The sequence below is a fragment of the Capricornis sumatraensis genome, chromosome 11 (genome assembly GCF_032405125.1).
Source record: "Capricornis sumatraensis isolate serow.1 chromosome 11, serow.2, whole genome shotgun sequence".
In the NCBI taxonomy this organism is placed as follows: domain Eukaryota; kingdom Metazoa; phylum Chordata; class Mammalia; order Artiodactyla; family Bovidae; genus Capricornis; species Capricornis sumatraensis.
Window position 1 is genome coordinate 82701418 of NC_091079.1, and position 14664 is coordinate 82716081.

Below are 14664 nucleotides of genomic sequence, written 5' to 3' on the forward strand. Positions count from 1 at the left end.
GTGGCCACAAGCCTGTTCTCTGTGTCTGCATCTCCATTGCTCCCCTGCGAATAGGATCGTCAGTACCGTCTTTGTAGAGTCTATTTACATGTGTTAACATACACAGTATTTTTCACTTTCTGACTTACTTCACTGTGTTTAATAGGCTCTAGGTTCATCTGCCTCATTAGAATTGACTCAAATGCGTTCCTTTTTGTAGCTGAGTAATATTCCATCTTGTATATCTTCTATAGCTTCTTTATCCATTCATCTGTCTATGGACATCTAGATTCTTCCATGTCCTAGCTATTGTAAATAGTGGTGCAGTGAACATTGGGGTGCATATGTCTTTTTAAATTATGGTTTTCTTAGAGCACATGTCCATTAGAGGGATTGTTGGGTCACATGGTAGTTTTATTTCTAGTTTTTGGGTTTTTTTAAGGAATCTGCATACTGTTCTCCATAGTGGCTGCATCAATTTACATTCCCACCAGCAGTGCAGGAAGGTTCCTCCTCTCCACACCCTCTCCAACATTCATTGTTTGTGGGTTTTTTGATGATGGCCATTCTGACCAGTGTGAGGTGAAACCTCACTGTAGTTTTGATTTGCACTTCTCCAATTATGAGGGACGTTGAACATCTTTTCATGTGTTTATTAACCATCTGTATGTCTTTGGAGAAATACCAGTTTAGGTCTTCTGCCCACTTTTGATTGGGGTGTTGTTTTTCTGACATTGAGCTCCATGAGCTGCTTGTATATTTTGAAGATTAATCCTTTGTCAGTTGTCTCATTTGCTTTTATTTTCTCCCTTTCTGAGAGTTGTCTTTTCACCTTGTTAATATTAATATTTTCCTTTGCTGTGCAAAAGCTTTTAAGTTTAATCAGGTCCCACTTGTTTATTTTTGTTTTTATTTCCATTACCCTAGAAGGTGGTCATAGAGGATCTTGCTGTGATTTATGCCAAAGAGTGTTCTGCCTATGTTTTCCTCTAAGAGTTTTATAGTTTCTGGTCTTACATTGAGTGAATCTTTTATGACAACTTTTTGTCAGCTTTATATTTATTTGCTTTCAGGTAAAGTGCTGATACTTTCTTTGAACTCTCTCTTGGTCCTTATGGCTCCAGATTACGATTGAAGAGCCATTAACAGGAAGCACCGTGTGCCCACATGCACAGAATGTTCTGTTAGCCACTATGCAGGGCAGCCTGCTGTATTGGCAATACAAGGGAGAAGAGCCGAATAGGAGGGAAGGAAACAGGAGTTTGAGAATTTAGGTACAGGTCACAAAAAGAATGGGATTTCAAAAAAGGCAGAGAAAGATAGAAGAACTTGGGACAATATTAGGAAAGGTAGTTTCAGAGATAGGGAATTAAAGTACTAAGGGAAGAGTAGAACAGGAGGAGAGTAAGATAAGATTTAACACATACACAGTTCAGTGATGTGAAAGTGACTTTAACATGAGTTGGAACAAATGAAGTTTGGGCTCCTGTATGTAACTGAAGCTAAGATGGAGTGACTGACAGGGTCTCAAATATCTCATCATTCCTCATCTAAAAGCAGCTTAGAACATAGTTCAGGAAGCTCTGACAAGGTAATCAATCATCTTTTCTCTTGGCATCACAGGCTCAACAGGTAAAGTCTCTAGGCCAGATTTAGTTGTAACAGCGTGTAGTTTGGTTGACCACCATGTAATTTCAGCCTTCCAGACATTGCAAGGTAAGAAGTATAATGAACTTGCATGATCTCCTCCCAGATTTTTCAGGGGACTGGGGCCCTCATTAGCTACTGACTCAGTAGCAGATTGACCAGGACTTAGAATTAGGAGCATATGGTCCACTTAGACTGTTGGGATCATTGTTTCTGTGAGTTCCAGATGAAATCCTCTATCATACTTCACCCTTAATTTGATTCCTCTGTGCGCATGACCCCTTTCCTCCCTCTTCATTAGTACTTCTTCGGGACCACTAATTCCACTCTCAAGTTTAGGATTATTTTGTTTGTGGCAAACACTTATTATTGTCCAAAGAAATTAAAGTGTTTTACTTCTAAAACAGTGCATGCTCCTCATGGCTTATCACTGAAGGCTGGCAAGTACGTAAAATAAGAAGTCAGTGGTGCACTGGCAAGCCCTTCTCTCACCTGCGTGCTCTGGATTGGCAGTCAGATTGCTCTAAGAAATTTAGTGACATTGAGTTATCTGGTTTTGTTAAAGATCATATGCTTCTAAAACAACTTGAAATTTATTTTCATCATGACTTTGGGCTTCTTTACCATGAAAAATGTTCTAGATGCGCTCTTCCTGGTGTGTTTTCAGGACGTTGCTTGGTATATTTTGTTACTAGCCAGTTTCTTGGCATCTCTGTATTAGAAATATGTTTTATTTTGCCTCAGTTGTGATTCCTTATTAACTCAGAAGTGATTAGTCATTTGAGCAGTGCAGTGTGAAATATTTATTCCTGCTTCTTTCACATACTTGCCATTGCACTTCAATATGAGGATTCATATTATTTACAGCATTAGGTAAAGCTTGTTCTTTAAAAACTGAATTATTAATACTTGTAGTACCTAGCTGCCGAGTCTTACTCCTCCCCTTCAGTGTCATGATAGGAAGGTGTGGTTGAAGCTTAAATTAGAAAGCTTAAAGGCAGCATCATTGGTCATTAGGGAAAATGCGAATTGAAACCAGAGTGAAATACCACTTCATACCCAACAGAACGGCTGCAGTCAAAAAGATGGACAATAACAAGTACTGGCAATGATGTAGGAAAATTTGAACCACCGTACATTGCTGGTGGGAAAGTGAAATAGCTGCTGTGGAAGACAGTCTGGCAACTCCTCAAAAAGTTACACAGTCACCATATGACCCAACAATTCCACTTTTAGGTATATATCCAAGAAAATTGAAAACACATGTTTACACAAACACTTGCATGCAAATTTCATAGAAGCTTTATTTATAATAGCCAAAAGGAAGAAACCACCCAAAAGTCCATCGCTGGTGAATGGATAAGCAAAATGTCATCTATCCATTCAGTGAAATGTTATCCCACTATAGAAAGTAATGAAATACTGACATGTGCCACAACACCGATGAGCTTTGAGAACATGCTGCATGAGAGAAGCCAGGCACAAAGGGCAGCAGTGGGTGCCAGGAGCAGGGGCAGGGGCAGGGACAGGGGCGGTGGCTGCTGAAGGACACAGGGTTCAGTATGGCGGTAAGACGAAATTAGATAGTGGAGGCGGCTCTGCAGCTTTGTGAATTCTCTAAATAACACTAAATCTTGTACTTTAGAAAGATGAATTTTATGGTACATGAATTATATCAACTTAAAAAAAGTGAGGGGGAAGCTTAAAGGTGCTGGCTAGACATGGCATTGTGGCATAGCTATGTGATGATTAGCCTTTTCTAGAACAGGGGATAAAGCAAGATTTTGAATGTATTTAGTATTTTCCTGTTCCCTTATAATTCCCTGAAACATAGCATAACTTCTTAAGAGCCTATAAATCAAGTTGATGAAAAATATTTCCCTACACCATTTAACTTAAGTTTAATTTAGTTCCTTTTTATTTTAGGTATGGGCTGACAGGGACAGTGTAGATGACACGGTGTACAAAAAAAATTACACATTGTGCACACAGACCATCACACTAGAATCACATATTTCCTAGATAGTAGAAAATATTTCATTGGATCAAGTCACCATAGACAGTTCTGAGTGTCAGAACTTCATGAGCTCTTAGAGAAGGCGCGACCAAAGTCTCATTTTATAGGTCCCCACCCCACCCCCACTGTCCAAAAGTAGAATGTTCCTAGGAAACTTTTCCTTAAGTTGAGATGGCATAAAGTGAAGAACCTTAGGACTCATCTTACTAACAGATGCACAAAACAAACTGAGATAAAACACAGGTGCTCAAACACTGTTCAGGCTGGGGTGGCTGGACACTGAGATGCTGTGAGGTTCCTGAGCTTGGTGGTGCCAGTCTTGCTGCAAGACAAATGCTGAGCACTATTTTGCTTTATGCCTTACTTCCTATAAAAGCAAAAATCCTCTTGGGATTTCTTTTAATTAGCAAATAGAGGTAGTATAGTAGGTGTTTCTTAAAAGTGAGGTGGCATAAAGTGAACTTTCAAAAAGTGGGGGATACCTGTATATCTAACACCTTTAAGTATGAGAGCATTTTGAATCAGATGTAGTCAATGAATTTCATGTAAGTCAAAATGAAGACATTATTCGAGCAGGAAGTACAACCGTTTAAAAATATGTAGTTCAGGGTCTCTGTGTATTAAGCTAACTCAGATGTTTTAAAAGCCTTTTATTTATTTTTTTTTTTTAGTGTAGTTTTATTTTATTTATTATTATTTTTTTTTAATTTTAAAATCTTTAATTCTTACATGTATTCCCAAACATGAACCCCCCTCCCACCTCCCTCCTTTTTTTTAAACAGAGTAAGTGAAATATCTGTGGCTAAGAAGTTTGGGATTTGTGATAACTTTGTAGTCATATAAAATTTAAGTGCTTTATGCCTCTCCACATGTGGTTATTCTAATAAATAGAGAAGTGAGCCCCCCCAAAAAAAATTAACCTCTACTGAACTTCACAGAGTTCTAATCTTATCTTTGAACTTGCTAGAGTTTTCTTTAAATTTTTGTATTGTTATAAATTCCCATTAAAAATGTCTTCTCCTATTCAGAAGATAAACATTTTTTTAACATATAAAAAAAGTTTGGCTGGCAAACAGACTGGCCCTTTACAAAGTCATTTTCCTAGGATTGTAAAAGACACTAATGCCAGGAAAGGCTGAGAGGTCTGTGGTTAAGAGTGTCGGTGAATAAAGTAAAATTGTAACTTACCAAAAAAACCTGTCAACTGTGCATGGTGAACCAGGCTCTAAGACCTTGTTTTGTGCTGTTTCCATTGTTCTGTCCCAAGATGGTCAGAAGAATATGAAAAGGAGTTTAGAAAGAAGAATAGCAGCAATCACTAGTCGATACCTATGATCATGGTCATTGTGGCTTTATCTAAATGACTCCCTGCTACTGGTCCTGCGTGCTGTGACATAGATGTGGGCGCTAGTCTCCTGGAGCTTCAAGCTCATCACCGTGCAGCCTCTGGAGTGCCAGTGTCAGGCGGGCTCCATTTGGGGCAGCCATGTCCTCACTTAGGTAGTTTTTATGGCACTTGCAGTGTTATTTTCAGCTAGACTCAGCCTTATACAGAAGAGAAGTAAACTGACCTTGTGTTATTGTACAAGATAGTGCTAAAACCAGTGGGAGGAAGCTATTACGAGGAATCACTAATGGCTAGCCCTGTCCATGTGTACAACATAGTAAGCATCCATTATTAGAGTATTTCAGTTTAAAGAAGGAATTCCTTCATTGGTCAGATTATTGAACTAAATTGATAAAAATCTGCCTTTAAGATTCACACACTGTTCAAGACTTCTTCCCTGGTGGCTCGGAGGTTAAAGCATCTGCCTGCAATGCAGGAGACCCGGGTTTGATCCCTGGGTTGGGAAGATCCCCTGGAGAAGGAAATGGCAACCCACTCCAGTATTCTTGCCTTGAGAATCCCATGGAGGGACGAGCCTGGCAGGCTACAGTCCACAGGGTCGCAAAGAGTTGGACACGACTGAGCGACTTCACTTTCACTTTCAAGACTTCTGCTTCACAGTTGGGATGTTTTTGTTGTTGTTCAGTTGTGTCCAACTCTTTGCAACCCCATGGACTGTAGCATGCCAGCTTCCCTGTTCTTCACCATTTCCTCGAGTTTGCTCAGACTCATGTCCATTGAGTTGATGATGCCATCTAACCATCTCGTCCTCTGTTGCCCTCTTTTCCTCCTGCCCTCAATCTTACTAGCATAAAGGTCTTTCCCAATGAGTCGGCTCGTATCAGATAGCCTAAGTATTGGAGCTTCTAACTTTGGCTCTTCTAGATACTTAACCAAGGAACATAATCATCATTGTTTAGCAATTTATGGTTCAAGGTAAATTGTCCAAATACTTGCAGATGTTTAAATCGGTACATAAATGGGTATTTAAGTCAGTACATAAATGGGTTAGAATATATATGTCAGTTTTCTTCTCGTCAATGTATATTTTAAGGTTGGTCTTCTTAAACAATGCAGTTTCTGTGGTTTTTTGTTGTTGAAATGGGCGATGTGTTGTTTCATGCCCTTTCTTTCCTTTGCTTCTCTCACAGCGCCATGGAAAGCCATTCGCTCCTCAATCCCAACCTGCAGCAGGGTGAGGGGGTCCTGTCCAGCTTCCGTACCACGTGGCAGGAGTTTGTAGAGGATCTGGGCTTCTGGAGGGTGCTGCTCTTGATCTTTGTCATTGCTCTGCTGTCTCTTGGCATCGCCTACTATGTGAGTGGGGTGCTGCCTTTCGTGGAAAACCAGCCTGAACTGGTGCATTAAAGAAGCTCACGGGAGAGGAGACAGATGCCAGTGTCCTGGCTTCCAGTGTTTGTTCTGGTTCTCAAAATCTCTTAGTGCAAAGCAGCGAGGGCTGTACTTTTGTTTCTTTTTGCATTTTTACACATTGTAATCCTTTTAGAAGAATAACCTGTCTGTTTGAACTAACTACATACTGTAGTCAAGGATGCTGTCCTAAAGCTACCTCCAGCTCAGCCTGACTTCTTAGGAAAGGCTCTGCATAGCCTTATTTGATAAAAATGTGGCATTGACTAACAAATGAGAGAGAGAGGATGAGACTAGGAAATCCTTGCTACAGAAACCTTACCCTAACATAAGACCAACTAGAGTGAAATGTTTAAAGCTTGTCTTATATGATCAGTTGTGGTTGGTAGTTTTGTTTTGTTTTTGTTTATTTTTGCAATAGCTGCTTTTTGCGATTTACTTTCTCTGGGGAATAGTAGGGTAGGGGGGAAATGAAACCTTCAGCTTAAAACTTGAAGTGCTTTTTTCAGATCTTGTAGCACAAATCAGTATTGTTGGGATCTCTTTGGTTTATTTTAATATTTTCAAGTCTAGTCACAAACCAAACAGAACTTGTGAAAAGGAGCTATATTTTCCTCAAAAATGATTGATTTGATCTTATACTTACTTGTTTTTAAGATAAGTTTGATTTTTTTTGTGTGAGCTGCTTTGCTTGTTGTTAATATCTGTGAAAAATGAACTTAAGAATTTTCAATCGAGAAATTTTCAATTTCCCCCTAGTGTTTATTTCAAAGATATCCTATTCATCAAAAATACAGTTGGAAGACTTTTTCTACTCAGTAGTTAGCAGGAATAAATATTTCTGATGTTTAATGTCACTGATTATGGTGAAAAATTCAGTTCTATAAGCTAGCTGTGTTGTCATGATTATATCATAGTTCATAATTTTTTCATTTCATGTGCAATCCTCTTTAGAGGCCCTATTAGAATTGTCATAACAATCCCATCCATGTCAGTTGTTCTCTGATGGAAAGAATGGATGGAGCATTTCTGAATTAACAGTGCTGAACAGTATTGTACCAGGTGTCTTTATGAATGGTAATATTATGTAAATTGAAATCTGGCCCCCAAACTATATTGCAGCTTTCTGCAGTGTGTTTGAAGGCCTCTTGTTAATGATTCTGCTATGTTTATATCATATTATTGGGTTATTAAAAAAAGATATGAAGACATGATTCATTAGGTGTAGTCAGAAAATTGTGGTGAAAAAACTAATGGTTTTATTTTTTAGAACATAGTCATCTAAGCTACTGGTAATTGAATTGTTGCTAGAATTAGAAATTATAATTTAGACTAGAATTGGTATTTCTGTGACTCTTTTTGCTTCTTAATATTTTCTCTTTTGCAGTTATATATCTAGGATTGAGGCATTTTCTTCCATGTGACTTTATCCTGTCTTAAAGAGCTGTTCTGAAATTCCTGATTTACCTGACTGCCTCAGGGTCAGCTCATAGCATCTTTCTTTTAGATTAGCTGCAAACAAAATTAATCATACTTGGTGTAAATACAGCAAAAAGCAGTGGACGTTAGAATGGAGAACACTTCAGATTAAAAGCTTTGGAATTAGCTTTGTATTTGTTTGTAACTCTAAACAGATGTGCAAAATTGGTTAACATATATGTAAATATTGCATTTTTAAAGATTAATGTTTCCTTTTAAGTGATGATTTCTTTGTATTCTGTTCTCTGCATTCTGTATTCAATAATATTACCAATAAATATATTTATAATCTCTTAATCACAATCTATTTTTGTATTTATCATTGTTTTTCTTTTAATTTAGGATTTTTTAAAAAATAGGTTCCAGTTGGCTGTTCAAAAAAGCAAAGAGCTTTTTTTTGAAACCCCATGTAATATGTGTATCAAGTTTCATTTGTGTTTGCCTTGTAAATATTCTGACACTAATTTGGGTGAATTACTTACGGATTTAAGAGTGATAATGCTGCTGTTGCTAAGTCACTTCAGTCATGTTCAACTCTGCGACCCCATGGACTGTGGCCCACCAGGCTCCTCTGTCAGTGGGATTCTCCAGGCAAGAGTACTGGAGTGGGTTGCTACGCCCTTCTCCAGGGGATCTTCCTGACCCAGGGAGCGAACCCACATCTCTTATGTCTCCTGCATTGACAGGTGGGTTCTTTACCACTAGCGCCACCTGGGAAGCCCAAGAGTGATAATAACTACCATGATTAAGCACCTCCCAATTGTACAGATCACTTTAAAGCCTCATCTCATTTAATCCTGAGACTTCCCTGGTGGCTCAAATTAAAGCGTCTGCCTACAATGCTGGAGACCTGTGTTCGATCCCTGAGTTGGGAAGATCCCCTGGAGAAGGAAATGGCAACCCACTCCAGTATTCTTGCCTGGAGAATCCCATGGACACAGTCCACAGGGTCACAAAGAGTCGGACCCAACTGAGCAACTTCACTATCGTTTAATCCTTATGATCATCCTTATGTTCCCTGTAAGATGAGGACACTGACACTATGAGGGTTAGGTAATTGGTCAGTTACGTAAGGGCAGACAGGCTATAGTTGGAATAGCGATTCCACATTCAGGCTCTCTCCCCAATTATATGCTTGTTCTTTGCTTTTACCCTGCTGTCTGACCTGAGTCTGGCTGTGGAACCATCTAGAATCGTACCTACTGCCATTTCAGCAGCACATGGTACTAAAATTTTCAATCCTGTTTCTAAACACACCTTTCCTCCTCCTATATGGCCCATGTTTCTGTAACCTCCCAGGGTTTCTAACCCATAATTTTGAAGCTCAGATCTTGGCACGTTCAGAAAACCTAACACAGTTAACTTACCACACTTAGTAAACATGTATGTTGACTCTTGAACAGTATGAGGGTTAGGGACTCAGGGCGTTGACCAATGCATAGTTGAAAATCAGGGAGTAACTTTATAGTGAGCCCTTGGTACCCAGGTTCCACACCTGCAGATTCAGCCAAGAGTCGATGATCTTGTAGAACTACATATTTAATGGAAAAAAAAAAAAACCCACGTATAAGTGGACCCATGCAGTTCAACCCTTGTTCAAGGGTCAACTGAATTTTTTTGAGGGGGGTCTTTTTGATGATAGTTTTCATGAGAACAGGGACTTAGACTATTTTTTTCTCTCCTATTTGTTCACAGTGCACCCTGTAGAACTCTGAACACAAATACCTTTTTTTTAAAATCATAAGTGTATTTTTTCTTTGCAGATTAAGCATGTGCTTTCCACACGTTTCCTCCAACAGGCTGCATGTGTGTGAATGTGCTGACCTTTCCTTCGCCATATGTCTGCCGCTGGATGGAAGGACTAGAGTCTTATACTGCAGGCTCCTTGACATAAGAGCATGCAGGCTTTGCACCAGCACAGCCTGCCTCACATATACCATGGGTTTAAACAAAAAAAACCATAGTTGCTTCCTTTTTTACCACTTGGTATAGAAATACACAACAATGTTCTCCTTTCATTGTTGTTGTTGTTTTAACCAGGCCTCAGTCTTTGACTTGTGAAGTTGTTTATGAATGTAACAAAGTGCTTTCAGCTTCAGGAAGTCAAATGCAAATTCAAAGCAGCTTAAACCGTAAGAAATTAATTGATTTATGTAACCAGAAGCCCAGAGGTAGAGTTGACCCCAAGGGTGACAGAATCCAAATTTAGCTCAGTTCCTCCGCGCTTTTCACTTTGTCCTCCTATCTGTTGGTTTCATTTTCCAGGTGGTTCTGAGATGAGTCCAGAATTTTCAGGCCTCACATCCATTTGTAAGCGTGTAGAGAATAAGAAAAGAAACCGTCTTTCCTTAGGTGTTCAGATGGTAAAGAATATGCCTGCAATGAGGGACACCTGGGTTCGATCCCTGGGTTGGGAAGATCCTCTGGAGGAGGGCATGGCAACCCACTCCAGTGTTCTTGCCTGGAGAATCCCCATGGGCCAAAGAGCCTGGTGGGCTGCAGTCCATGGGGTCAAAAAGAGTCAGATATGACTGAGAAACTAAGCACAGCACTCTTTATTTATTTTGTTCAAAACTTGACCAGGAACTTTACCTCTTCCTGAAAATCTTTTTCTTCACAGCAGTGCTAGTGATGATAATTGAGTCCCCCACATAACCCTGTGAGTGGGCACTGATGACTTCATTGTTTCTTCTAGTGTGGCTGTGCGTGGGCACTCACGTATCAAGATACACACTTTGTTATCAATTACTTTCCCTTTATTTTTCCTTTATATTACATGATTTATACTAAGTCATTCTATTAATTTCAGCAATTGTTACTCACTTTTATCTGGGATGCCTACTACAGCTTCTTTTATCATCTCGGTTTACCTTTTCCTAGTAGTTTATTTTGGAGGATATACCAGGAAGTAGCATTTCTCAAAGTTAATGGAGCACTAGGGAGAAGGAAAGAGGCCAGCACTGGCTAAAGCACCCTTTAAAACTGTTCAAACTGCAACAATCCCAGCTGTGCTAGATGAAGTAGAACTTTGGGATCAAGCCCACTCCTCTGGGCTCTGAAGTTGATTCAAAACAGTTTTCTAGGGAGGATCTCAGCCTTGCTGTGGATACCTCCTTGGCATCCCTCAAAGTGCTGGTAGGCTGGCATTCTGCCCAGTCCTTCATGCGTTTGTTCTCTTCACTTTACATCATGAACAGACAGCTCCACGTCAGGCATCAGGGGTCTCCACTCACTGGGCAACAGAGGTTTGGACATGCTCTAGTTAGATGTCAGGGAATACAGTCTGGAGTTCCTTGTTGTCTAACAGTCATCAGAAAACTTAGCTGATAACCATGTTCACAGTGTTGCTTGGAAGCTGTTTTAGATTGGCACTGTCCAGACTTTCTGCAACAGTGGAGATTTTCTGTGTATATATCTAATGTCGTAGCCACTCATCATTGTGGCTGCTCAAATTCATTTAAATTAAATTAGAAATTCAATCCTTCATTAGCACAGTTATCCGAGCCTGAAACTCAAATGCGCTGTACGTTTAAAAACAAAACTAGCCACATTTCTAGTGCTCATTAGCCACAAGCGGCTGTTTTATGGACAGCACTTTTTTTCTGCTGTGCCAGGTCTCAGCTGTGGCACATGAGGTCTTTAGTTTCGCCTGTGGGCTCTAGTTCCCTGACCAGGGCTTGACCTGGGCAGCCTGCTCTATGAGTGTAGAATCCTAGCCACTGGACCTTGGAAAATCACTAGCCACAGGGAAGTCCTTGGATAGCAGTTTTTGCAGAAATTTCTCTTGGACAGCAATATTCTCAAATCTCCCTTGGGCTCGTCGGGTTGGATAGAACTAGCTATGGAATGTAATGAAGGCAGTTTCCACCACAACTGCTTTTACTGAGCTCTTTGTTAACAAATAGTAACACAATGCAGTGCTTCTTAATTCTCAGCAGATTGCTCTTGTAGCCCCACCTCACAGTTAGGGCAACTGAGTCACCTGAGGCAGGTTGGAATAATGTCCCAGGTCCCACAGCTATTAACTGGCAGAGCTGGGGTTTGAAGTCAGACAGTATAAGACTGGGGTCTCTTCTAACCATTGCGCCGTGATGCCGCCCTCTCCTCAATCATGGTGCCATCATCTTGGAGTTTGAATTGTCTCTAGGATTAGCACTGTATTAACCACTGCATCTATTCTAAAGAAAGTTATTGAGGATGCTGTTGGCCCAGTTCTTCTGTATGAAGATCTGTGAGTATTTTTTACAACCACAAAAAACTGCGTTTCTGCTGAACTTTGCTTCCATCTTATGTTCTCTGTGAATTATGTAGTTGATCAGGTAGCATTCCTCTTCCACATTGGATGCTGTCAACTTTAATGCCAGATGAGAGTTCCATCAGAAATGACTGCAATATGAGTCATTATGGTGATTTATGAGGACCACATTCCTGATTCATTTTATAGCCTCATCTTTAGTTTTATTTCCTATTCTAAATGTTCACTTTGAATTTATGCTATTCTGTATTATTTAAGCCCTCTGTCACTTTTGGATCATAATAGGAGATGGGTTGTTAATTAGGCAGTTATTAGTTTGGATTGATAGAACTACCACAAAACTCCCTGTCATTTTCCAGAAACTAATGACATAAAATGTATTGACCTTTTGCAATTGGAAAAATAGTTTGTTGCCTCCTATTCAGAATGCAGTTATGGTTTTTGGCATTGCTGCAGTTGTGCTTACCTTCTTCACATGTCTCTGTTGAAAAAGTATTTGAGTTCCGCTGAATAAGCAGGTAGTAGTCTGAACCCTGGAAGGCCAGTGTCCTAGTTCTATTCTAGCATTTTCATGAATCATTTGAATGAAGCCTGAAAAATAAACTTTAATAAATACTAAGAATTTTAGAGATAGTGCGCCATTAGAGGTCATCTAGGGAGGGTAAAAGACTAGGAAGGGCTCAATGACTGTGGTCCCTCAGGTGTGAAGGACAGAACTGTTGTGCAAATCCACTTTACCACTCTTAGCTCAGGTACACCATCGCTTACTCTTGCGGTCTCCATCCCCACAACCCCCACAGACCATTCTAATGTTATTTAAAAATACAACTTAGAGCATTCTCTGTCACCACACACGAAAATAACCTCAAAATGAATTAAAGACCTAAATGTAAGACCCGACACTGTAGAACTCTTAAAGGAAAAGAGAGGCAGAATGCTCTGAAATAAATCACAGCAAGATCTTTTTTGACCCACCTCCTAGAGTAATCGGAGAAGGCAATGGCACCCCACTCCGGTACTCATGCCTGGAAAATCCCATGGACGGAGGAGCCTGGTGGGCTGTAGTCCATGGGGTCGCGAAGAGTCAGGACACGACTGAGCGACTTCACTTTTACTTTTCACTTTCATGCATTGGAGAAGGAAATGGCAACCCACTCCAGTGTTCTTGCCTGGAGAATCCCAGGGACAGGGGAGCCTGGTGGGCTGCCATCTCTGGGGTCATACAGAGTTGGACATGACCAAAGCGACTTAGCAACAGCAGCAGCCTAGAGTAATGAAAATAAAAACAAAAATAAACAAAAGGGACCTAATTAAACTTAAACTTTGCACAGTGAAGGAAATCATAAATAAAATGGAAAGACAACCCACCGAGTGGGAGAAAGTACTTGCAAATGAAGTGATTGCCAAGGGATTAATCTCCAAAATATAACAACAGCTCATACATCTCACTATTAAACAAACAACCCAATCAAAAAAGGAGCAGAAGATCTAAACAGACATTTCTCCAAAGAAGACATACAAATGGCCAAGAGGCATATGAAAAGATGTTCAACATCTGTAATTATCAAATAAATGCAAATAAAAATTACAATGAGGTATCACCTCACATTGGTCAGAGTGGCCATCATCAAAAAATCTACAAACAATAAATGCTGGAGACAGTATGGGGGAAAGGGAACCCTCCTACACTGTTGGTAGGGATGGAAATTGGTACAGCCATTATTGAGAACAGTATGGAGGTTCTTTAAAGAACTAGAAACAGACCTATCATGTGATCCAGCAATCTCACTCCTAAATATATATCCTGAGAAAACCACAATTCGAAAAGACACGTGTACTTCAATGTTCATTGCAGTACTATTTACAATAGCCAGGATGTGGAAGCAACCTAAGTGTCCATGGACAGAGGAGTGGATAAAAAAGAAAAAGTGTATATGTGTGTGTGTGCATGCATGCGTGTACGTGCGTGTGTGTGCATGCTCAGTCAGGGCCAACTCTTTGTGACCCCATGGACTGCAGCCCACCAAGCCCCTCTGTCCATGGAATTCTCTAAGCAAGAACACTGGAGTGGGTTACCATTTCCTTCTCCAGGGAGTCTTCCGGACCCAGGGATTGAACCCATGTCTCCTGTGTCTCCTACAATGGCAAGCGGATTCTTTACCACTGTGCCAACCATATATATATACACATACACATGGACATCAGCAGATGGTCAACACCGAAATCAGATTGATTATATTCTCTGCAGCAAAAGATGGAGAAACTCTATACAGTCAACAAAAACAAGACCAGGAGCTGACTGTGGCTCAAATATGAACTCCTTATTACCAAATTCAGACTGAAATTGAAGAAAGCAGGGAAAACCACTAGACATTCAGGTATGACCTAAATCAAATCCCTTCTGATTATACAGTGGAAGTGAGAAATAGATTTAAGGGCCTAGATCTGATAGATAGAGTGCCTGATGAACTATGGAATGAGGTTCATGACATTGTACAGGAGACAGGGATCAAGACCATCCCCATGGAA

At 40.1% G+C, this 14664-nt stretch overlaps 1 protein-coding gene across 2 annotated transcripts in view; it reads left to right on the plus strand.

Moving 5' to 3' along the window:
- Positions 1–8159, plus strand: part of ANKRD46 (ankyrin repeat domain 46) — a 40902-nt gene extending 32743 nt beyond the window's left edge. For both annotated transcript variants that reach the window (XM_068983680.1, XM_068983679.1), the window contains one exon: positions 6182–8159. In XM_068983680.1, coding sequence (XP_068839781.1) covers positions 6182–6398 — 217 coding nt within the window. In that variant the 3' untranslated portion in view covers positions 6399–8159. The remainder of the gene's footprint in view (positions 1–6181) is intronic.
- The last annotated feature ends 6505 nt before the right edge of the window (positions 8160–14664 follow it).